This window comes from Myotis nattereri, assembly GCF_964212035.1.
Source record: "Myotis nattereri genome assembly, chromosome: 7".
Taxonomy (NCBI): domain Eukaryota; kingdom Metazoa; phylum Chordata; class Mammalia; order Chiroptera; family Vespertilionidae; genus Myotis; species Myotis nattereri.
The window spans coordinates 73,406,206-73,433,165 of record NC_138082.1 but is presented as its reverse complement, the minus strand read 5'-3'; the positions used below and the strand labels follow the sequence as shown (position 1 = coordinate 73,433,165).

The following is a 26,960-nucleotide window of genomic DNA, read 5'->3' as shown; positions in this document are numbered from 1 at the left end:
CTTTCTGATTTTTGCCAGAAAAAAAAAGGTAACAGCTTATTTCTTAACTAACATTGTTATTTTGGTAAATGTCCTTTGGTAAATGTCCTTTGCTTTATCGCAAATTCACTTTATATATTTTCCTTGGCAGGCCTTTTGGAAATAGTTTGTGTAGTGGCGCCCATCAGGAAACGGCATCGCTGATAGCCAGGCCATCGAGAGGTGCTTGTTGGAGAGCTTGTTTGGGGAAGGGGAGCGGCCATGTTTCTTCTCTCTCCCACTGATTTTCACGTTCAAACCATTAGAACCAGGTTTGTGGAATAAAATGTTGAGGATCCCAAAGTTCACTATTCTATATACTGGAATGAATTAAAAATAACCTCTGCTAACTATTGTTAACCTGTCCTTAATAGACTTGTTTCAAAAGGATTTTCTTTCACATCATCATTTTATGTGATTGCACACAATTCTATTGCCCAGATGCACCTCGATATTCTTAACCAATGTCCCAAAGAAAATTTTCAGTTGTTTTTAGTATTTCCATACTAATAACAGTGCTTCAGTGAATACTCCTGGCACTCAATCTTTGTGCTTATCTAGGACTAGCTTCTTAGTACTGCAACAGTGAATAAGCAAAACCTAGACTTTTCAAGATACTGCTTTTGAGAAAGGCGGACTATGAAAAGTTTCCTTTCCTGCATACATTTTGCCTTGGATAATAAAAAACAAAAACCCTTCAAACACTTTTCCCCCCTAATTTTTTAGGTGGAAAAGTGTATCTCAATTTATGCTAATTTGGTTAATGATGAGAATGAAAACCGTTTTCACATATTAGCCATTTAGCTTCCTAACCTTCGTCCCACTCTCCCTCTTGTACCAACTTCCTTCTTTCCTCCTGCCTTTTATTCCTTCCTTTTTTTCTTCCTTCCTTCCTCCTAATGGCAGGTTCATGCTCATGGCAGGCACTGTAATTGGGCTTTCCCAATGTCCATTCTCCTCTTCTCTTTTAGTGAAACAACTTCATTTTAATTCAGGGCTGTCATCTGCTAAGTTGAATTACAACAATAACAGCAACAACTGTATTTCTTAGCTTACCTTGCAGCTAAGTTTGGCCATATGTCGCAGTAGTTCTGGCTAATGAGACAGATGGAACCTCTGGAAAGGACTTTGGGGAAAGCCCTCTAGAATGGGGTAGATAAACCAGCTTGTTTGTTCTGGCTTTTGGGTGGTGGCCTTCCTTTTCCTCCTGCCTGACATAGACTGCCCTGCTGCAGGCCTTTGCACTGTGAGGTGAGGGGTGAGCCACCCTGTAGCGAAATCACACCAGACAGCTGACCTCCAGATTTATTTTACATGAAAACAATAAAACTTCCATTTGCTTAAGCTATTCTAAGTTAGGTGCTTATTAGGTGCTGCTGATAAAATGTTTTTTGTCCATATTTAATTGTAAAGAAAAAATATATATATATGAAGAATGTATATGTATTTTTAATCCTTACCTGAGGATATGTTTTTATTGATTTTTTAGAGAGAGGAGAGAAGAGAGAGAGAGAGAGAGAGAGAGAGAGAGAGAGAGAGAGAGAGAGAAACATCAATGTGAGAGAGAATCATTGATCCATTACCCTGACCGGGACTGAGCCCTCCACCTAGGCATGTGCCCTGACCAGGAATCAAACCTGCAACCTTTTCAGTGTATGGGATGACACTCCAACCAACTGAGCCATGAGGCCAGGGCTGAAGACTATAATTTGATTATTCATCTAAAAGAGGGCTTTAGATATAAAGTGTATGAACACCTTATTTTATGAGTATTGCCATCATTTCTTCTTATCTTTTTCTGTGTGGTCTATTTTAATATTAAAAAGTTCTAGTACTAAGTTTACCAGTCTTTTGTGGTTTTTGTCTCAGGGTCACATTTGGGAAACCTTCTCCAGTACATGATTATTCGCTTACATTTTCACTTAAAACTTGGTTTCATTTTTTTTTACATTGAAAAACTAGGATGACATATCTCCTGTTCTCCCTTCCCGGCTCATGGCACACATTGCTAATTAATTCTGACGTGCATTCTTAGTGAGCAGCCAAGTAGGCTGCAAATCCTTTTTAACACCATCTTCCAGACTTCTACTACCAAGCAATAAAGTTTCATGTAGCATAAAAGTAATTTCCCATCCTTGATTTACAGTATTTTTAAAAATTTTATTCCTACAAGACACCTTACATACTTTCTTGGACAAGATGGAGCATAAATAAATATATAGGTAGACTGATCTACTGGTACCTTTAATAATATTGGTCAAGCATCGTTGAGGTCAGACAACCTGCTGTTAATATTTATAGACTAGATAAAAAGCTGAGAAGAGCCTTTTTTGTAATTATGTAGCTTCCAATCTAAAATGAAAGTCAGTATAATTCAAATGATGATATCCCTCAAGTGACAAAATCACTGACTTATCTAACTGAATAAACAATTATTTAGACAGACACATGTTTTCTTTTGGCCTCTTACTTCCACAATATAGGCTAGTGTTTGGGGATTCTGAATGTTGGTGGAGGAGTCTGGGTCCCTGGCATATTCTGAACCATGCCATTTTAATGGCAGGACTTATGGGGAGATGAGCATCTTTGTACAATAGCTCAGAAATAGGAAGTATTAATTAACAAATTAGAAGCAATAAGTACAAATCTTTAGGAAGCAAAAGGTTCTTCAGAAAGATTTGAGGAACTAAAAGAAAGTGGAGCATCAGTAGACCCTAAAAAAAAATAAGTTATTGGGAACGTGGACTCTAGGAGTTATGGAGATTTGTCTTTGACCTTAAACTTGGCCCATTCCTTAATTCTCCCTTTTGTAACCTGCCCGCCTCTTACTTAACATGCGACAGGCTGATAACTATTATGCTTTTCTGTTTTGCTCTCTCCTTGGAATGCAAAGGGGCACTGCAGTTATAGTAGATGCCCATCAAATTTAAAGGAAATACTTTTTAAAATATGCATTCTATAGTTACTTCAAGGTTTAATGTATATTATTGGGCCCTGCAAGGAAATGCCTAGACAACCTCTAACAGCTTCCCTTTAGCTAGTGTCTGCCGTGCTGCTAACTGAAATGAGTGGCTGGCTGCTCTGATGTTATCGATGGTGATACCACCGCATAAAGTAGGAAGAAATAAATGGGGCTGGGCTTCATTGGTTTAATCTCTAGAAGAATCACCGAGCTAAGAAGAGAGGTTGTGGGAGGGGATCAATAGTTGACAAATGAAAAGAGTCTCAGTCAGTTGGAAAGGGCATTTATTTTCCCGTGACGTAGAGGAATAAATCATTGTGGAATCCCACAACTCGGAGTTGTCTTTTGCAAAACAACAGTCTCTGGTGTGTGTGTGTGTGTGTGTGTGTGTGTGTGTGTGTGTGTGCGTGCACCTTTAAAACTTTTGAATGCTCTAGTACAAATTTTCTTACTACATTGTAAACTCAGGAAAATAGAAATATAACTATATAAATTGATTCTGGAAGAAAAGCAAATCTATCATCATCACCATTGTCCTGGCCAAGTATTTAGGTAACATGTAAATTATGTGGAACACTGCTAGGTACCACGGGATGCATAATAAAATGTGATTTCTGTTCCTGTCAAGTATTTTGCCTTCAATAAAGTAGCTTATTGCCTACTAGCAACATATGGTCTCTATGTTCTTTTCTATTGAGAGATTATCTCAAATCATTATGTTTCTCTCACTAATTCTTTGTATAAGTCAAATTTATCTTCACTTTGGGTTGCATGTACATTAAATAAATGTATTTGAACTATATTTTGGGGTCATTCCACATCTGCCCTTCATACTCTCCATCCATTCACTGTATTCTGGCTCGTGGCTGGTGTCTGCCACTGTGTTGCTCTGTGCTCTGTGAGGCTGAGCTCTGTGGACTCCTTTTCTTGGACCATCTTGTTGATTGACTTCTGATTGGGTTTGTCAATGGGAGGTGCCATCAGATGTGAATGAGGGCGAGAGAAGAGAGATCCGGACATTAATTTCTTTCCTCTGCTCTTCTTTGGGCAGCAGCTATATTCCCTTAATGACAGCTTCCCCTAGGCTGGGCAGCATTTTCTCACTGCTCCAGCTCTCAGGGGCTCTCCGTGTACTATTCCTCCCTTTACTTCTTAAGCCTCAGGTGGTAATGGCTTCCAGCTGTTGCTCATTTGTGGGTGCCTCACTGTATGTATCAGTTTTTATTGTGGCAACAAACAACTGCAAATTTTCAGTAGCTTAAAGCAACAGACATCTGTGTTTTGCTCATACATGAGGGCTATGGGTCACCTGTGGCTCACATTCCAAGTGTCCTCTCCTTCCTGTTGCCAAGCTGGAAAAATATGAAGTTTTCATGACAGAGGGAAGAAACTCAAGAAAGCCCAACCGGAATTCCACAATTGTATGCAGAGCCTCTGCTTAGATAGGGCAAAGGTCAAGTCTATTCACCCCTATGTGGCCAAAGCATGTAACATGGCCAAACCTAAAGTCAAACAAATGAGGACCTGGACTTCTCCCATAGGCTCTCAGACTATCTGGGTGACCTATGTTTTTGCTAGGATGGTATCACATCCATAGTAGACATCAATAAGCATTAGCTCCCTTTCCCTGTAAAGACATGTTCACTTCTACAATATTATGACTTGAGTTGTTCTTTCAGTGAAAGCGGAGTGGAATTATGACAATGATAGGTCTCATTTGCTACCTATAGGTGCCATAGGGGTCCTGAGAGTGAGTTGACTTCCCAGAATCTACTGGGAGCAGAATCTGAGCTTAATCCTCTCCATTAAGATTTGTAATTTCTGCTTTGACTCACCAAATTCTGCAAAATTGTTTTATGTTGCTTGAAACAATTCTTGTCAAAGAGTAAATGACATAAAGAGAGAAGGTGAAGGGTGTCCCATTACTCACACAATCCTGTGTGTATTCTATTTGTGAGTTCCTATTGAGCCACACTCTATTTCTCATGTAATTTGCTTAGGAAATGTTCTTAGCACCTTTTAATTCCAGTCAATTTTTTAATACATAAGATATAATGGTATATTTATTATATTTACCTTACTGTAATAATTTCAACTACATGAAAAAATACATATGTGAATCTATATACACATATCCATATATAGGGATAGAGATGAGAAGAATAATATAAGAATAAATATATTTAATTTATCAGTGATGGGACTAACATGGGTAATATTTTTAAATTTTTCACATTAGAAAGTGACTTATTAAATTTAAAAAGGAAACAATAACCAATTAATGTATGGTAATGTTTCAACTAACCAGATACACAAATGGGAGCATCCTGGAAAACTGAAGAAAACATTTTTAGTCATTTAAAACACTTCAAAATATATTAATTTATCTATGTAGAATACATAAGAAAGTTACCCTGTGTTTTTCCTCTGGAGAGGGAATCAAAGTGGCTATAGAAAAGCGGTAGGAGGGCAGTCTTCCTTGTTGGAACCTTTGGATTAATGATTCCATTTAAGTGTGTTACAAAAAAAATAAAGATAGAAAAGAAACATATGCTTCTTCCCTGTCTTCGCAGGTTAAGTAGAATTAGCACAATTCTGAAATTGCTGTTTTATTACCTTTTAAGAATTCTCCACCTCTATTTTGCATGGGCCATTTGTAAAATGTATGTTTTTAAGTAAGTTACTCTCTGTGATACTTTTCAATGCAACTTACCATCGTGTATATGTTGCTTAAAAGGCAATAGCTTTGTCTGGGTAGATTGTGTATCTGGTTAGTATAATATGTGATCTCAAGCTTTGGTGAACTTCTTTTGGGGGGGGGATGTTAGAACACATAAAGAAGTATAAAAATGAGGCAAATTCAAAGTTGTGCATATGAAATTATTACTGCAATGCTTAGCATTGACTGAAAGGAACAATTCAAATAGATGGAGATGAGCGTGGGCTGGAACATGGATAGGGAAGACTTTAGGGAACATTGGTGTTAGGGGGGCCACACTGAGGTGCAGTAACACCCCACCTTAGCAATTCAGTGGCTGAGAGGATGTAGCGTTTGCTTATTTCTCACGTAGCAGTCCAAGGCAGGCTTTGGGCTAGCAGCACGGCTCTCTTCCATGGTCGGAAAGACACTCAGGTGGGCGTTTGCTTTGCCTCCCTCACTGTGCAGCATCTCCGGCCCCTCGGGGCACCTCTCTGAGACAGCCGCAGGGGAAGAGCGGAGGGAAGCATGAGGGCACTTCCATATGGGTCTGTAAATACGAGTCCAGGAGGCATACAGAGCGTCTCCTCTCAGATTCCATTTACCACAGCTCAGCAACAAGACTGCATGAGACAGAGGCATGCGATCTAGTTAGCGGGCCATGTCATTGACCTTTCTATTGCAATGGGAGGAGGAGGAGGGTCCGTTCTGATGGACAGCTGACAGTCTCTATCACAAATATGGAACATCAGTGACTTGGAGGAAGAGGAGAAAGAAGGACTTTACCCAGGCAGAAAGAACAATAAGAATCACCCGGCTGTTAAATCTCATCAGGTCTCTTTTATGTGATAAACAAAACTTATTCTAGATGTTTTCTAAAATTGTTTCCAGCTTTCAAGTTTCCGTGCTTCTGGGAGCTAGCATTCAACGGGCATTGTGTTCAGCCGGAGCAATGCATTTACGTTGAAAATGGTGCAAGATAGCGTTTACATTACGTGGGTAGATTGGGGTCTTGAATAGTCACTACATTGCACTGGAAAATTTTAAATATCAAGCGACAGATGCTGAACATAGCATATACTTTGCCAGGTGCTATGGAGGACACGAGGAAGTTAATGCAATGTTTTTGGATAATAGATTTCGTACTACTTGTGGGGAGCTGAGTTGGATAAAAAAAAAAAAGAGGAGATTGAAAATGAAGGATGGGATATGTTCCCAGGGTTCCAGACTTCACAGCATGGCATGGGAGATAGAGGTGAGTATGAAATTACACTCGAATGTCATCTACAGGATTTTTATGAAGAAACCAGTCTCTAACATGAGCTTGTTTCCCTGTGATTTGTCTCCTACAATTGAAAATATTAAATTTCCATCCTTTGGAAGTTCTGATTAATTATCTTGGGGTTAACTATAGTTTTACTGCAAGTAAAAGTGCATAACCCCATCTCTATTTTATAGACTGATTAATTTAAAATTCTTTATGTGGTAGAATCGGACCTTTAGGGAATTAAGACATTCCACACAATTTACCTATTTCTATGAAAATACATTATCAGGTGTTATAATCACTTAAAAATTCTGTCAAATGTAGTATTCAATGTAGCTACTGGAAATTCTTAGTGAGATATACCTATAATACTCAGGATTCTTATCTTTCAATATAATGGCTCTATCCTAACTTTATTTTTCTTTAGTTTTAGATTTTTAAAATTTTGTGTTTTTAAAGAAGTTATGATCCTGAAGGTTTTAGAGAGAGAGCATCTCCAGCCATTTTCATGTTTAGTTTTGGCCTCTGGATCATGTCTTGATATAAGCTCACTGCAATTATTTTTGTTTTGTCTTGAATATCTGCCTTAACTTAGCTTTCTTGTGTAATGCACAACCTGGGACTAGGGGTCGAGGCACCTGCATTTCAGTTGGGTTTGTCTCTGATGGGGCCTCAGTTTCACTTGCCTGACAAAGGAGAAAGTTGAACTAAGAGACAGTGAAGGCCACACTCTCTGCAATCTTACTGTTCCACGTGTGATCACTTTTTCCATTTGGTTAACAATCTTTTAGTTTAATTTTTTGTTTCTACTTTTAATTTTTCAAAAATTTTTGTTAATCCTCACCTGAGGATATTTTATTCCATTGATTTTTAGAGATAATGGAAGGGATGGAGGAAGGGGAGAAAGAGGGAGAGAGAAACATTGATGTGAGAGAGGCACATCAATTGGTTGCCTCCTGAACCTACCTTGACCAGGAGAGCCAGAGATCTAACCTGCAAACCACGTACTTGCCCTGGTCTGGGAATCAAACCCACAATTCTTTGGCTCTAACCAATTAGCTACCGGCCAGGGTTAATTTTTGTTTTTAAAAGTGTCCATTCCCTTAACTTTTTTTTTTTAACAATGTATTGTCAGAAGTCCATTTGAATCACATACCCCAGGGTGCTTATTTACTATGAAGATTCTTAATTCCTAGAACACTTTCACTAAATCAGACTTTCTAGGGAAGTTCTTTTTAGTGTTTATGCAAGTCTCACGAGGATTTTGTTAAAATGAAAACTCCAATTCAGTGTCTGGGCTGGGACCTGAGAGTCTACATTTGTAACAAGCTTACAGCTCATACTGCTGATCTGCCGACCACACTTGGCAAAGACATAATGGCAGGTCCAACCCAGCAGAACCTCATCTTTAATGCAGACAGATTTAGCTCAATGTGAAATGTTTAAAATGTAGCAAGCATGCCTAAATGTAGCATGCAGCGTCTGGGTCATATAAAGTAAAGAAGAAAAGTGTTTTACAATAAAGATGAAGGACTTGAATGCCATATATATCAAGTGCTCTTAGGAGTGGCCCTATCAGAGAGCCACACTCCTTGCTGCTGTTACTTTAGATCATGAGAATGGTTGAAATGCCAAGTACCACGAAGTAAGAAAGTGCTTCTTCTTTACTGGCTGCAGCCGGCCTGCTGTCCACAGGATCGTTCTCTCATTTCCCTTCTACGGGTTTGACAGTGTGTGTGGCTGGTGTGATCACAATGGACTCGGTCATGGGAACATGGCCTCTTTCTCCTTCTGTGTGGTGATGTGTAGAGACCGTTTCTGCTGAGGGGTGCAAAGGTCTTCAAACTAGTTTGCTCTCTAGTAAAGCAGGTCTGGAGAGCACCTGAGAAGACGCCTGGCGTCACCCTGAGGGTTAAATTTCTGTTCGTGTTGTTTTTCTAAGTTTTGAAAATTTTTTACTGAGGTATATTGATGTGTGACATTATCTTCATTTCACGTGTATAATCTATTAGTTTGACTTTTATTTTTAAAGGGTCTGTTCCTTTTAATTTAAACACTTTGTGATTGGGTGTAAAATTTGTCTTACATGAATATCCTTGAACATCCGTTTCTTCCACTGCAGTGCGCAAAGGCAAAAATGGTTTTGTAGAAATGTGTGCATTTGCATGTTGAAATGGAATCTGATTTATAGCATGCCAAGTGCCATTACTGACAATTATGTAGCCTTTGAAATAAAGATATGACTTAAAAATACATGTGGCATATGTTCTACTCCAATTTAAAAATATGCCTAGGGGAACTTTCTTTTTTTTTTAAATCCTGCTGAAATCTAAACTGGTTTAGTGTTTTTTTTCTTTGTATGGATGTAACGTTTATGTCACTCAACTTTTGAACATCAGATAGCTTTAAATTTCATTTCATGTTATAATAATAATATGATTATAATGGCAACTCACACTTAAGGAGTTCTTACTAGATGCCAGGCTATGTGCCAAGCTTTAAAGCAATAATCCTTTTACTCTGCTTTATAATCTCCATAGTTGAGCTGCTCTGTTTAATAAGTACATATGGAGAATCTTAATGCTCAGTTGATATTACGTGTGCACACACACACACACACTTTCACACATGCAAACATACAGATGTATATGCATACACAATAAATACTTGTGAGGAAAAGAAACAAGAATATACTTTAAAAAATACCCTGAAGTCATGTGACAGATTTAGCAAATTATTTTTATTTACATAGAAATGTGTACACATACTTTCTCTGTACACAGAAAATTCTAAGTATATATATACATCTATGGTTCCCACATATTTTACAATAAATAGTATTTTAATCTTGTTTCTAGATGAAAATAAAAGATGTCTCAAAATATTTCACACCAACCACAAAATTACAAAAACACCTGATGAACTCAGAGCAAAAATTTCAAGTCTGCACTACCACACACTAAGCCTAGTACAATTTTTACAGAAAGACAAAAAAGAAACACAATGCCGAGAGCAAGGAAAGGAAAAGGATGGAGATGCAAAATAGACAGCAGAGCTGTTGACTTTTTCAACAATGTGCTGGGAGCAGTTTTGTTGGTTGGGACTGGTTTTCCTTCAGTCCTCAATTTAATGCTTTATTTTAACTGATATTTTACAGATAAGGGGGGGGGGGAGTAAACATCTAAAAATTAACATGTAAAAAAAGGTAACCATTCTATGAATCTTATGCGTTCTAAAAACCTTTGCAATGGTCACCCAGCCCCTCATTCTGTGCTAATTCTGTTCTACCATCCAGGCTGACTGTCCATCCCTCAGAGACGACAGCAAGTACATCGACTGTGTAGAAACATTAAGTTTTAAATAATTTCAAAAGCCTGATGAGTCAGGTATCTTGGTTATTAGTGCTTAATAATAATTGGCCGTGTTTAAATAGACTCTTTATTTTCACATGGAATCTTCCATTCAAATAATTAACAATGCAAGGAGAACGTAACCTGGGAGGCTGGAAGTTATGAATCCATAATCCTGTAATCTCCGCCCACTTGCAAGTTTCCTCCCTCTGCAGCCTGAGAAACATTCACTTCCTCCCCATTCCAGAGTTGTTCTACACACGTACAGAAAAATCATATACCAAATGAATAGGAAGAGTTTATAGGTTAGAGGGTGAATGCAGATTTATGACATTTTTTACAAGCTCTCACAGCACTGAATTTGGCAAAAGAATCTAAAAGCATCATGATCTTCATTATTGTTGAATTGACTTACAATACCTCCAGGTTTGCTTTGCCAATACACCAATATTACTACTCAGATGAGAATTATAAGGGTGGTGACCAACATAGGGCTGTTTATATCACACTCACCCAACTCCAGCTCCGGTAATAATGTATTTAGTTGCACTGTTGGACTATAACTTCACACACGAGTGTTGAAACAAATTTCACCCCTTCATCTCTCATCTCAGTAACCTTACAGATGGGGGTTGGGGAGAGGGGGGGAGGGGGAAGACAGCAATAAAAAAAAGAATCCCATGTCAGAAGTGCAAGTCACCTATCAAATACAATCTTCTCAGTGACTTTACTGAACCTGCTATTTTTAAGGTAACCGTCCAAAACATAGTTCAAGGCAGGCTCCTTTCAAGAGCAATGTTTATCACATGCATAATTCGATTCTTTCTCGTTACATGTTGCTACCACTGATGCTTCTTTTAGGGAAACAATATTCGGAGGCCTTCACCGTCCTACGTGAAAATGATGGCTTCATAAACAGTTAGACTCTCCCGATTAAGGTACTTAAGATCGAAACAAACACACTTTACATTGAAAGATGTTTCATTTCCTTTTCTTTCTTTTTTTTTTTTTTTAAATTTGTAAACCTCTTGGGGAACTAAGGTTCACTGCCATAAACAGGATCCTTTCCCCTGAAGAGCTGGCGTGGTGCTCGGTCATTCTAATGAAACACAGACCCGTCCCTGCTTTCCGTCACTGCGGACGGATTCAGCCAGAGGACAGGTAAGGGGTCTCACTGTGGTAATTGTAGTCGGGGCAGACCTTCTGCACGAGTTTGTAATCGACGCTGTAAAAGGCGATGTAAATGCAAATGACCTTGAAGGGCTTGGAGCACAGCCAGGACACGTGGCTCTGCGTCTGCTCCTGGTAGCAGATCTTGGACGGGTCGAAGTTGCACAGGGCCGTCTTCTTCGCCCGGTCTGTTTTCTCATACTCGATGCGGCAGTTGAAAGCTTTGGATTCCTTGGTCTCCAGGGAGGACTGCGGGGACACCTCGAACTCCACCACTTTGGAGGGGGGCACCAAGCTCACCGACACGTTGCCCAGGCCCGTGGAGTTGTGTCGGAAGTACACACTGAAGGTCCCGTTGCCGTGGTCAACGATTTTCCCCGTGATCAGCAGGTTGAGTTTAACGGTTTTAATGTTGGAATGGAAGTCACCCCAGCCAAACATTTTCTTAAATTTCCCCGTTTTGACTATCGGCCTCCGTTTAGTTCTTGCCAACGGCTCCTGGGCCTCGGTGACGTTGGCCAGCCAGTCCCAGAAGGCGTCCAAGCTGTCCGCGTAGGCCAGGTGCCCGGGCTTCGGGACCGCAGGCGGCTTCACGAACAGGCGCAGGGGGTTGAGGACCCTCGAGTGCACCACGCTGCCCACCAAGGTCCCCGGGCCGTCTTTGTCCTCCCAGTCCAGCCCGTCTGCGGCGTGCACCGCCGTCTTGCTGTCACAAAGTAACTGTGGGAAAGAAAAGAGAGGAAGTACATTGGAGGTTAGACTTGGAGCACACACATACTAAAAAGCCAGAACACCCGGGAAATTCTGGCAATGTAACTCCGATTCCTGCTCAGTAGCACGTGGCACACACAGCTGGCACAGCAGTGTAAGAGGACGAGCATTCAATTCAAGCAAGTACACCCTCAAGTACAGACATTAAAATGGTGGATCTACGAAGAAGATGCTTCATTTTAACGGGTTGATGTGATTTTACTCTGTTTCCCCATCTTTACAATTCTGTCTTTCCAGACTGGGGGAAGACATATATTTTGGTCTCTTCTTTAATAAAACCATTATATTTGTGATGCCTTTTCTTTCAGGTAGAAGACCAATCTGGAATGTTAAAGGTTTCTCTCAAGGAGCTAGACACCATCTGGATAGAAGATATAGATGTCTTAAATATGCGTAGACATATTAATTAAGGATATTATTATATTCAAAGACAGGTCATATAATCTCACGGCTTTTGATATAATTCCATCTCAAACTCCGTAACAAAAAAGGAGCGTGGCTAATAATAGAGTACTGTACAAAAGTTTTAGCTGAAAAAATATAATTTCAAATTTAGTTGCCTTTATAGAAACATAAATTAGAAATGTATAATTTGAATTAATAGACTGTATATAATGCAATACATTTTATTACAGCTGAATTATACTCTGAAAGATAGAATTGCTAAAAAAGAGTTATATGTACACATGGCTTCTAGACTCCACAGTATTTTGGATCTAATCATACTGCACATACATTTTCTTTAGGTTCTTTTGTAGTAGTGTAAGCATCTCTGGGATTTCTAAAAAGCATTAGTGAAGTTCAGTATAGATTTTGAGGTACAGAATCATAATATATGAAACTGTTGCCTGGAGTGAATATTTATAAAAGAGTTATAAAGTCTGGAAAATAGAGGTTTCCAGTGGAAACACAGATAGCCTCTTACCTCTAATGGCACCAACCAAGCTGGTGGTGATTCTTGGGAAGACTGTCAGCATGATGAAGAGGATGAGACGGGACTGAGGCTGTGTGTATGCAGTGTTTCCCCAAGCCTTTCAAACGTGGCAAAGCACCTCATGAAACTAGTTTCAGATTATTACAAAAATTATTGCTTTCTACCAATTTTGAAAAAAAAAAAGAGGCATAGTGTGGATTATAAATATTGTACTCAACTGTATGGTAGAGTTTAATAACATGTTATCTTTTATAAGTTCTTAAAGGTTAAGAAGTTCAAATTCTAATACAGCTTTGTGAAAAGTGTGTTCACCTATGCCTCATCCCCCAAATCACTTTAGAGTAGGAATCCAAGGGCTTAAATGTATGTGTAGGCTTTCTTATTTTTGCTTTCGGAGGAAAGGCTCATAATATATTTTGGCCTCTTTGATTAATTTCCTGAAGACTGCTTCCTCAAGTCTAGTATTTTTTAAGGTTCTTTTCACTTAACTTAGTGAGGTTTGACAGAAGGGCAAGTGGATATGATGTACTTTCTTACTATTTTGAGAACCTAAATCCATACTTCCTCGTCTTAGGGGCTTACACATCTTGAGTTGATACTTTTCTCTGTCTGCTAGTGTTGCAAGGCTAGCATATTCATTAGGAAAAGAGGGAGGGATCTGGCTCAAATATGCTGAGCATTTCTGATACTGTAACCGGCTTTCTGATTTTGAATACTCTTAATTATGATGTGCACAAACCCCATTCAAATCAGAGGGTGATAGCCTGTGGAGGAGTGCTGGCCCCAGGCATGACTTGAGTTTCCCGAGAACGGATGCAGCCTGGTGCAAGAGATGTGCCCAGGCCTCTCTCCAGCGAGACCCAAGGACGCTCAGGCAGATAAGAAACCCCGCGATGATCAAGATCCAGTTTCTCTTCTCTGTGATGATTCCTGTTGCCCAGTCTGTTATCTATTTTTCACTATTTCCAGTATTCCATGTGTTGTGCCCTGCTTGGTCAATGGTGACAGACACACCTTCCACTTACTGACAGCCATAACTTTTCCTTGATTCCAACTTCCTACTCTATTCCCTCATGCTCGCCTCACTTTCTGTCTCTCATAGGGTAAATCTTTTTTGACATTTTCCTCTTTTAGCTTGCCTTAAAAAAAATCTAAATTCTTACCTTTGCACACATTCTGCTGATTAAATATTTTTTCACTCCCAAGTATGACAATGTTTGCTGCCAGCAGCAAAATGCTGGGACTCCCCTCCAACCCCCTTGTTCTTAAAATGTTTTTTACATTATACATTTTCCTGCCTGGATCATTTTTCTTGACTTAGCACATTGCCCGATTTTCTCCTTACTTTCCTATTATTGAAAACCTATAAACATGGAACCCATCATTCAAGGACAAGTTCACAATCATGAAGAGTCTTAAGTTAATGGGCCTTGGCACATTTTGTAACAGAACACACCTCTTTCAGAGATAGACATTGTGAGATCCTTCTCTTTTTAAAAAGTATATTTTATTGATATTTTACAGAGAGGAAGGGAGAGAGAGTTAGAAGCATCAATGAGAGAGAAACATCGATCAGCTGCCTCCTGCACACCTCCTACTGGGGATGTGCCCGCAACCAAGGCACATGGCCTTGACCGGAATCGAACCTGGGACCTTTCAGTCTGCAGGCCGACGCTCTATCCACTGAGCCAAACCGGTTAGGGCTGTGAGTTCCTTCTCTTATCTCTAGGAATTATGTGGTGTTTCTGAGATTATTCAATGATGATAAAATAAAACATGGCCATTTACTGAGGCTTTTAAACATTTTTTGAAGATTTTTTTTGTGGTAATTTACTCTGTAACAACTTGACTCAAACATATGTTATTCACCCTAATAAATGAGTGTAAAAAAAAAATTCTAAGTTCATCAAATAGCTCAATTAGATGTGATTATTTTCTTTTAGAAGAGCTCCTGAACTCTTCAAAAAGGATTCTCGATATGAGAATTTAAAACAGAATTTGATTTCTACAAAATAAATTCTAACAGAATACTTTCAGGTTCAAACCTGCCCCAAAAGCCCTTGATTTTAAGGTTGGTCTTTATAAAAAAAAAAATAACAAAATGTAACTATTAACACAGATCTATAACTGTTCTTTGTCCCAGTGAAAATATTCACTGACAGCTCCTATGGAACATGTATGCATATCTAGTTTAATTTTTAAATATTTTTTTAGAGAGACAAAGGGAAAGGCATAGAGAAAAAGAAACATTGATGAGAGAGGAACATCATCGATAGGCAGCCTCCTGCATGCACCCCCTCTGGGGATCAAGCCCGGGGCCTGAGAATTAAACCGGCAACTTCTTGGTTCCTGGGGCGACACTCAGCCACTGCGCCACACTGGCCAGGCTATTTCAATTTTTTGCCTTGCCCTCCTAGACCATTAGATTTCTCACTTGCTTTGACAACAACATTAAACAAGTTGAGAAAAGCTGTATATAACTTCATCTATTTAATTACTTTAAAGTACATGGACATTTCTCACAAATATGGATTTCCATATCTAGATCCAAATCTCAAGAAGCTATCAGATAATGATGTATTATTAAAAGAGTAAATATGTTTCTAGTTGTCTTAAAAAGCTGACAATTGCAGCTCCTCTCCCAGCTTTCTCTCCCTTTTGTATAACTTGCTCAGCCTTTCCCCCTGGAATATCTCCTTAAAATTTGTGCATTACCAGTGCCAGGGCACGCTCTCCTATGGTCGTATGACCCAAGACCCTAAGGCTCATGCTTCGCCTCCAAAGACCTCATCAGGGATGACTGGGGTTGGATGAGCCACAATCTTGTGCCCCACACAGTCACACACTCCCAGCATGGAAGCAGCATGGGAGAAAGAGCACAGGACTTGGTGCCTGCTGACTCATCACCCCTCGCTTAAGTGTTTGATGTGGACCGCTGTTTTTTTCACCTATCTGTCCTTTGCTGGTTGATGGTAGGGACTAACCAGAAGAACAGATGGAAATTACGGAGCCTAATGTCTGGCAAAGGCATTCGATGACTGATGGCTCTTGCATGGTCCAATGGACAGACCCATGTCTCCTATTTAAGAATTGTCTTCCGAAGGCGTTATGAATTCTCAGGCCTTAGGCCACTGATTATGGTTAATCAAAAAAATGTGTTCCGTGTCATAGGCTACATTAATGACCGAGTAGAAATCTACCTGCTTGACCCCGGAGCATCCATCAAGTTTCCTCCTGTTTCCAGGCTCACCGGCATATGAGGCACATCCAGATGGCAGGCGCCGGTGAGCACTCAAGGCCAACAAATGTGTTTGTGGATTTTTGATCTTTGATTCCAACCTATCAAGTTAGTCAGCAAAGGGAGCGGAAAGTACACCCTGTACACGACGAACAGCCACAGTGCCCTCATTCTTTGACAACTTCTATGCTACAACTCTCGGGGGGAGCTGGGGGCTGTAGGTGTTTCTGAACCTGTTGGCAAACCACCCTGTCCAAGGCTGTCGGCTGTTTTCTTTAAAGCACATGCCTGTATCCCACTGGTGACTTTTGTACCCGCTGGGACTCTCTACGCTAATATCAGCATCACTGCTGTCTTTGTCCCATCATATTACAATAATAATGCAAAAACACACACATTTAAATGCAAGCACAAAATTCAGTTTCAACAAGGAAGAAAAAGAGGAATTGCTGTGCTTTATCTGTTTGAACATTCCCTGATTTCAACACATTTATCAAAGCTTAAGTAATTTATGTCTTGGCAGGGTGTATCAATTTCACAAAGCACACACATTACCTAGATACAATGATATCATATTAGTTTTTTTTCTGCATCTTACAGAAGAGCTCAAAAAGATTAATAAAAGCTCAAACCTTCATCAATTAAATGAAGCAGGTGGAAGGAAGGGAGAATATGAATAAGACTGTATTTCATTTCAGTTCTTTTGTTTTTAGTGGGGGGTGGGGGGGAGAGAGCTGACAGGTTCAAATCATTCATCATAACAAGCTGAAGTTGAATTTCACTGATAATTAAATGTATTTTCCCCAAGAGGCAGAGAAGCTGCGATGAATTTTATAGTAGCAGATGTGAGAACTGTCACAAATTATGGAAATAATTTATAAACTAAAAAGCATCTTCTTCTGTAAATACTATGTCAGAAGATTCCTTTTCAACCATATCTGCTAGGCATTTTTCAGTAAATGTTTTATTTCGGAAAAATTTTAGTTTACAGAAAAGCTATATTGTACAAAGAGTTACCATAAACCCCGCACCCAGTTCCCTATCCTGTTAATATCTTACATTATAATACATTTGTCGCAACTGATGAGTCAATCTTGACACACTATTGCTAACTAACGTTCCTACTCTACTTAGATTTCCTTATTTTTCCCTTACTGCCCTCTGTCTGCTCCCGAATCCCCTTGAGGACCCCACATTTGGTCCTCATGAATCCTGAGGTTTGTCTTAGTTTCTCAGTCTCTCCTTGTTTTCAATGAACTTTAACGTTTTGAGGAGCACTGGTTAGGGTTGTGTAGAATGCCCTTCGGTGTGAGTTGGTCTGATGTTTTTCTCATGATTAGACTGGAGTTATGGGTTTGGGGGAGGAAGAAAACAGATGTGTCATTTTTGTCACTTCATCTCAACAGCACGCCAGCACCATGACATCACTGTGCGTGTTCATCTCGATCTTCTGATGATCCTTCTTATTTATTTATTTATTTATTTATTTATTTATTTATATAATTCTTTATTGTCGAAAGCATTACACATGTACCTCCCCACCCCCGCCCCCGCCTGCACCCCCCAGCATTGATCCTCTCCAGCCCGCCTCCACCCCCTGTCCCTGCCCCAGGACCTCACTGGCCCATTGTCTGTGTCCATGGGCCATGTATGATGATCCTTCTTTTAAAGTTTGCTTTCAGAATTCTCACCAGGCTTGTGCATTGTTGTTATCATAAACTGAGTTTAATTTACATAAATCCAGTGACACTTAATTTAGGGTTGGTTAAAAATAAGTCAGGAACCTTCAAGCATAACTCTTTACCACGTCACAGAATGATCTCGGATCACCTCATTTTATTTGTTATTTAGGAAATTATACAAGGCTTATACATTATGCTGGCAATATTACGTGCAATCACTGTGTCTGTCACCATCGATATTATTATTACTACTTAATATTAATTTCTACAAATTGGGGCCCCTTTGATAATTGGTAGCTTAATAAAGAAAAGCTTATTCTATAAGTTCATACTTAGAGCTGGCATTGCTTTCTGATTGTAGTAGATCCAAGTGCCCCTTTTCTCAGTTTGGAGCGAGTCCCTTGTTCTCGATTCTACACATCCAGTGAGTCAATATCAAACTTCAGATGGGGCATCCTTTGCAGGTCCCCCTGTTTGCCAAGGGGAGTGGGGTCAATGAAAGAAAGCCTCACTGAGGGGTGCTCTATACTCACAGTGCTCTGGCTGCGGCAGGACCATGAGTGCTACTTGGTTTCTCTTGGGATCTTGGGATCTGGGACAGTCAGACCTTTGCCATAATTATGATAAAACCCTGCGCTATTTGCCCATCATCATGATAGCTTTGTTTCTTCCCTGTAGCTGCAAGAGGAGGTGGGTCCCAAACTGTGGAGGAGGAGTGGGGAGAGGATGGGTATTGGGAGAGAAGAGAGCTTTTCTACAGCCAGTGGCTCATAGAGGGGGACTTAAAGGCATTTAAAGCTTTGAACTTCTGAGGTTCTGATTTCATTCAATAGATACGATACCATGGTCAGCCCAGGTAGCTCTATCCTATACCAGCCCTAACAGGTGGTGTTTTTCTCATTTGAACAACACCTGTGGAAGATACATCACCCCCAGCCTGCTGTCCCAGGCCCTGTTTAACGATTCTAACTGACAGGTTTCTTTAACACCTATTGACCCCTCACTCCCATGGTCGGGGAGTAGGAGAGGCTTAAACTTCCTCAGCATCTGAAACTTTGCACTTGAAGCTCACGGCCTCTCCTGACTCTAACACCCCTCACTTAAGAAAGTGGGAAGCCTAAAACAGTTGGAAATATTTCCACAAGAATATGATTACGTTTTGCAAGAGTAAGTTTATTGTTTGACTGACGTTAGCCCTTACCCGCAATCATGAATGCTACTGCACGCCTGCATCGAGCTTGCAAATTATCGGACTGGGAGAAAAGGGGGAAGTCTGTGTACAGTAGAAAAGAAACTCCAGTGGCCGAATTGACCCGGGGAAACTGTGCCAAGAGTGAAGGAAGGAATGAAAGAAACAGGGCAAAACAGGTAAAAACCGAAGCAGGAAAGAGCAAGGGACGAAAGCATAGTGACTTGATGCACTGGAAGGAGCTGGGGTCGGAATACTGGCATGGGAACCTGGCACTGTCCCTTGTGGTCCCTCACCCGGTGCGAGCCACAGGCCCTCCCTGTATGTCGTCTTCTCAACTGTAACACGGTGGGAGGGGAAGGACGGAGCTGCGCTTCCAAAGAGATGAAGGAGGCTGTGGGGCAGAGAGTGAACTAGAGTGAGTCAGGGACTTGCAAGGAGGTGAGTTCTGTAGCTTAGAGAAGTGAGGAGACCCAAACTGTGGTCATAAATGCATGCATTCATTTAAAAAAATATATATATATATATTTCAGAGAGGAAGGGAGAGGGAGAGAGAGATAAAAGCATCAATAAAGAGAGAGAATCATTGATTGGCCACCTCCTGCATGCCCCCTACTGGAAATGGAGCCCACAATCCCAGTATGTGCCCTGAATGGGAACCCTTGACCTCCTGGTTCATAGGTCGACGCTCAACCACTGAGTCAAGCCGGCTGGGCTGCATGTGTTCGTATTTAGTCACTGATTCAACACAGAGTTCTCGAATGCCTTCCAGGCACATTATTTCTGCTTGACGCTCTGGGAGCACACTGCTGAACAGGGCAGATATACTTCCTATCTTCATGGGGTTTGCAGAAGAGCAGGAAAATAAAGAACATTAAGTGAATACTCATCATAAATAATATCTCACTGATTATAATTGTCATATACAGATATCAGTATAAGAGAGCAGGGAGCACTAGTCCTAAACAGGGAGGCAACAGTGCAGGGGCCGAACAGAACTGAATGATTAATATCTTTATTCTGACGATAGTTGATAATGAATGAATTCATGACAAGAAAACAAATCAATCTTGGTATTTATATTCCTTTTCTCTTGTTCCAAATTGTTTATCGATTTGTTTATAATTACTGATGAGAGTGTGATAACATTATAAGACAGTAGTTATATTTTTTCTAGAGAAAGGCTATTTTTTTTCTTTTCCCTTTTCCCAGCTTTATTGAGATAAATTGACAAATAAAATTGTATTATATGTATTTGCAGTATACCATGTGATGACTTGTTATAGGTTCATGTTGTGAAAGGAATCCCACTATCGAGTTCATTAACACATCTTTCACCTTGCCTAGTTCTTTCTTATTTTTGTAAAAACCTTTAAGAAAGGGTTCTTAGCAAATGTCCATTATACAATTCAGTATTATTACTTATAGTCACCATACTATACAGCAGATCCTCAGAACTTACTTATCTTGTAACTGAAAGTACATGGCATTTCTCTTAAGCATAAATCGGCTCCAACATTCAGTTGGTACTTAACCCTGACTTGGAGGTGTAGTGCTCAGAGGTGGCCCCTTAGTGGGCCTTGTCTGTCACCCCCAAACCTCCTAAGAGCTGCTACAAATTTATAGTATCTAACCTTGGGTTCTGGGGAAGTTAGACCTTTGCCATAATTATGGTATAACCCTTTTCTATAATTCTATATAATTAATGCAATAGATATCAGTGCTTCTTGATAATAAACTAAATATGCTCTGGACAAATAACTATATTCTGAAATCATGTAGATTTGTCTTTATGTTTACAGGTGTGTTAAAATATGCTAAAAGACAACAAATCTGGCCAATGTCTAGGATTTTCTGAAGAACTGATGAATGTTGTAAATGAAGGGTAAACAAAACAACCTAACACTTTTCCATAATCATAGCATTGAACAGGCAGCTATGCCTCAAGTGGTGTTTTCCATTTTCTGTGTTTATAATGATTATAAACAACTTACAGCCTATACTGGTTTACCATGAAACACTTGCCATAATAAATGATGCATAGATTGAGTAGATCGCCTACCATTAACAACGGAAGCCATCCCCATAACTATTATACAGTATACCAAATATTTAGTTCTCTATTCATCAAATAAAAATATGAGTTTCCAAGATCAGGCAAAATGAGCTGAATGCTCCAAACTTGTAGCTTTGTACCAAGCTGGGAGAGTTGGCTTTTCCTGATAACAAGACTGGCATATGCTATAAGAGATAAATTGATACAGATCTGTACAAATATTTTTAAAGGCAGCTGGCTTGCCCCTCTAGGATATCCTGGAAGCATTTATTAATGTTCTTTCAGTGTGACAATTATTGCTAAGTGCCCATTTGGAAGGATATCTGGTTTGTCTAATAGATCTGTTTATAGTGTTATTCATGATGTAATCTATGGAACTAGCAATTAATTATTTCACTGGGGGTATTCGTTTAAGCCAAGGACCCCCAAAGTGATCACTGTTATACAATCTAGAGGTGGCTTGCAGATCCATTATAGCGGAAGAATTAGAGAACCAATAATGAAAGGCGGTCTAACGCCTAATATGTGTTGCACACAAGTAGCATATATAATTGGATTGCTTAGCGATTCTGTCCTGTATCCTGTAGTTAAAACTAAAATGACAGCCTACTAAAAAAACAAACACACAACAGAACAAAACACAAACCCTGTCATGATCGAACTCAGCACCCCATTAAATTTTTTGCTTGTAAACAAATCTTGGAAAGCATTTTCTCTGGGTAGAAATTTTATAGACTATCATCCCCACTGACAAAACAGGAACATGTATCTACTGCACAACACGCAATGCCATGCTGATGATTAGTGGGATGGCTTGTCCTAGGCTCATATTTCTGGGGCTCCATTACAGAACTGTCACGGCAGATTAAAAGAAGAATGGCACACAGGGAATAATGAAGGATGACAGACTCAAACATATATCAGTGCATTAATTGTACCTATTAATATTTTGTGGCATAATGTGGCATTGTTTCAAAATTCATTTTGCAAGTTGAAAAACAAATGATTGCTTAGGAGAAGAAAGCTAAGCAGCGGACATCCTTTCTGCTGAGAATAGCGAATTCATTTACCTTCCAGATATCTTTTAATAGCTACCCTTTACAATTTCCTAAATTGATACAGGAAACATAAATGTGAAGACAGAAGTCTTAGCGGTGAGAGCCAAAAAGCTAGGTTGCAATGCTTGGCAGTAGCTTTATTGCTAAGGTTAAATATGGCAATTCTTATTTTATCTTGATGACAGTAATCTGGAAAATCAATGAAACAACCTCTGCAGAAAATAGTACACACACACACACACACACACACACACACACACATGCACATGCACACACACTTTGACACACAGAAATATCATGTGCATACACTTATACATGTACGTGCACATAATTTATAAAAACATTTAAGAAAAATGGTGTGAAAGAAACCTTAGATTTCATTTGCCTTAGCAAGCTGAATAAAAGGGGCTCCTTAATAAATTATTAACAGGCTAAATACAAATGTTAAAGGTGCCTTGTAGTAGGGGGCTGCTATACCATCATAATATCATAAATATTGTGATACGGCCTTGCTTCCTGAGTAAAATAGGATCAGACTGCAGTCTCATTTAATGCCAGTTTTGAAAGTCAAGCAGAGTACTCTTTTGATAATCCGATAGATGGAAGCTGTCCTTTCGCTGTTAAGGAATAAATAGCTTAACATGGTAAGTGGCACTGTCTGTTTTCACCCGTGTGTCCTTACAAACCCCACTCAAGTTTTCAATGAGTGAGAAGAGCTTCAAGTGACAGAACACAAAAATACCTCTGAAACACAATGGCCCGGGAGAGACAGCATGAGTCTGTGTCTTGACATCTGAAAGTTGGCATTGAAAAAGGAGAGTTGCAACAGAGGGAAGAGCAGTCAGATGAGGAGTGGAAACGACAGGTACTGAATGTCTATTGCGTGTAGGCAGAGTCCCAATGCAGGATGAGAGAGCGTGGGTGGGCGTGGTACCATGGAGGCAGGGCAGGAGACAGGGTTTAGGAGACCTGCACATGTGTCTATTACCATCAGATCCATCTGATAATTCAATCTTCAGGTACCATTAATCTGGCAATTACCATATGCTGCCTGCGATGGTTATTTTTAAGTGTCAACTTGGCTCAGTTACTCAAACACTAGTCTAGGTGTTGCTGAGAAGGTATTTTGCAGATGTGGTTAACATCTCCAATCAGATGAATTTTTTTTAGTCCAAAATGTCAGCACCTCCTGGTTACATTCTTTCACCAAACATGACATTTATTAATTTAAAGTATTTTTTCAAACTTTTTTAGATACATAGCATATTTCGCTTAAATGTAAACATTCAGTCTATGGGGATTTTTACAGAATCCTACATAGATGTGCTGCTTTATTATGACCCCAAATAACTATGTTTTGCAACATCAGGGACAGTTCCCACACTATAAAATACCTATTTAATAAAAAACACAAATGCATAGCACTTGTGCATATGAAACTGATAACTGTGTTACAACTACTTTTGCAATTATCATTCCTGACGTGTATACTGAGAATTACAGCATCTTCATAAGCAATCTCAGTGGATTCTTACACCTCCTTTGAGAGGTGTGCAGGGCAGGAAATAGCTTTAGAGAGCTTAAGGGCTTGTCCACGGTCCAAGTTTTGAGAGGCAGCAATACATCTAGAAATCAGGTCTCTCGTATCAACTCACTGCTCTTTCCACCCTAACACTCTAATGGGCCTGATACCCAAAACAAAACAAAACAAATCCCCAATCAATACAATATAAATAATATAACACATGTGCCTTATAAATAACTTTTTTCTCATTACAAAGTGAAAAGTTTACTCTAGAAAATGAATAAGAAAACAGGAAAATTAAAGGCTGATAACAACTGTTCATATTTTAATATTTAACCCTATGTTCTTCTATGTAATATAAATAACACATATTTTATATGTAATCTTTAATTATTTATAAAGAACATATGTAATATTCAGTTGCATAATAGCTCAAATACTCTATAAGAAAAAAATCTTGCTATTACTAAGAGTAAAATCTAGATTCACGTCAGGGTCAGTTTCCTATAGAGCTGTCCTCCCTAAATCTTGAGAGGACACTCAACTGGTCTCTCATTTGTCACTTAAGTCCAAATCAGAGGGATCTCAGATCATTCTGGGCAGAAGCAAAATCCCTGTGCTCTGGGCCAGCTGGGGAGGCAGCCCCACCCTCAGAGCCCAAGGTCTTTGCATCTCCAGGTCTGTATTCAGAGTCATTCTTTATTTTGTCCCTCTGCACTGTCCAGTCCAGGCTGGCGACATCTTTGGTATAAAATTCTTAAAATCTTGTCAATATCCTGTGTAATTCACCAGGGTCCAAGCCACCACCAAGGGTGACCTCCACACACCTTCCAGATACAGCATCTCCCTTCCTGGTTCATGCTGAGATGGTTGCTGGGATCCATGTGTCATACACCTGGGTGTCTTTAGCAAAAGTTGTCCAGTCACACCTTTGGTGCTTTTCTCCAGATAACTAGCTGGACTCTAAGTAAAGGAGATTAATCTTAATGTTGTAGGTGGGTCTCATCCCCTCAGTTGAAATGTTTTAAAAGCAAAATAGAGGTTTCCCCGGAGAAGAAGAAATTTTGCCTCAAGACTACAGCATCAAACTGGAGAGTTTCCAGGGCCTGCCCTGTGGATGTGGGACTTGTCCACCCCACAGCTCAACAGCTGCAAGAGATAATTCTGAAATACAGTTCTTTAGATAAGTATTATCTATCTATCTATCTATCTATCTATCTATCTATCTATCTATCTATCATTATCTATCTATTTATTATCTACCTACCTACCTACCTACTTACCTACCTATGATCTATGTATCCTACTGGTCCACATCTCTACAAAACTCTGATACACTGACTTTTGACTTAATATTTATGTCCATATGTGAATATCTTATATTCATGACTCAAGGGTGCCTCTTGCTTTCTTAGGTTGTACACAGAACCTAGCAGGTGCAAACTTAGGGTCAAGTGGCTCCATGTTGCTCCCGGAATAATCTGTGAAAATTTAGATCAGCTACTTGTCACATTGTTTACTATTATATTAATTCATTTTTACTTGATTTTCCTCTTGTAAACTCCTGGATGACAGCTACTATGTCGTGTTCACCTTTATGTCTCCAGCACTTGTCACAGAGCTCAATTCACAATCAGTGCCCAATAAAAACTGAATACATCAATCTGACTGGCACTGCATAGCATCCTAGGTCTTTCACAGCCTTTTATTTCCTTAGGCTTTACTCTTAGGCTACTTTGGGAAATGTTTTAAATCTTAAATAACACCTTGCCGATAAGAAAATCAAGTAGGAAAAATAGTAGAGATGGGAAATGAGGAGTTACAAGTTGGGAGAATGGAATGGAATAATAAGTAATACTTTGATAGAATAATGAAACATAAATAAAAACATTTAAAAATAATATTTGAAAAAGTTGGTGTAATCATTAAGAGAATACACTTGTAGAGTTTTATAAACATGACTGAATTCTATTACTTTCAAGGGTAATCATTCTCATGATGTCTTCCACGATGTGTAAGCTGACATTAACGCACAGATTTCTGCCTTTACCCTAGAGCAGGGGTGGGCAAACTTTTCGACTCGAGGGCCACAATGGGTTCTTAAACTGGACCGGAGGGCCGGAACAAAAGCATGGATGGAGTGTTTGTGTGAACTAATATAAATTCAAAGTAAACATCATTACATAAAAGGATACGGTCTTCTTTTTTTTTTTTTTTTTTAGTTTTATTCATTTCAAACCAGCCGGATCCAGCCCGCAGGCCGTAGTTTGCCCACGGCTGCCCTAGAGTTTATTTGGAGTTCAAGCTCTATAGATCTAGCTTTCTAACAGACAATTTCACTTGGATTGAACCATGAAAGTATATAACACAAGTTTTGCACTTTGTAAAATACAATATGATTGTTCCATGATACTGTAAGAAGCAGTTAAAAATGAAAAAGGAGATTTTTAAAAATTGGGTATCCAAGAAGGAAGGCTCTTAACTGAAACACTTCCTTATATAATCTCTACTGGGTTGCATTCTGTTTGTACAAGCCCATGAACTTTTGTGCCTTGCTTACAACTGGCACAGTAGCTACACATACTGGGACTTGGCTAACATTGGTTGAGGCTTCTTTCTTGGTGTTCGCAATCATTTGCAAGGAAGTTCAGAATCAGTCTCTTCTGTCTCTCTGGCAATCTTCCAGTAGCCTTCCCCCCAACCTCCCACGCCTCTCTTCATACCTGGTGCAGAATCCTAGGGAAGGTCAAACAGGACTGTCCTGGGGCTAGGAGGTAATTCAGAACCGCAGGCAGTGGCCAGGATCTGTCTTACACACATTTCTTGTCAAGCCACACACATTAGGCATTGGGCCCAGTGAGTGTTCTAAGTTCTGGTTGTGAACCTTTAAATAGCTTCCTGTTATCTAGTGCAGTGTTTCCACACTGAGCAATGATACCTTTTTCCCCTTAAAGTATGCTTTGGTAGAATCTCAGTTATAGTATACAAGAGACACCAGTGTTATTTATTAATGCATAATTCTGAGTTCAAATGTGAAACAAT

The 26,960-nt window shown here is 39.6% G+C and overlaps 1 protein-coding gene across 1 annotated transcript in view; it reads right to left on the bottom strand.

Moving 5' to 3' along the window:
• Positions 1-9,666: 9,666 nt before the first annotated feature.
• NXPH2 (neurexophilin 2) overlaps positions 9,667-26,960 on the bottom strand; it is a 111,057-nt gene continuing 93,763 nt past the window's right edge. The window contains exon 2 of the mRNA XM_081095927.1: positions 9,667-12,185. Within this exon, the coding sequence (XP_080952053.1) occupies positions 11,442-12,185 (744 nt within the window). The 3' untranslated portion in view covers positions 9,667-11,441. The remainder of the gene's footprint in view (positions 12,186-26,960) is intronic.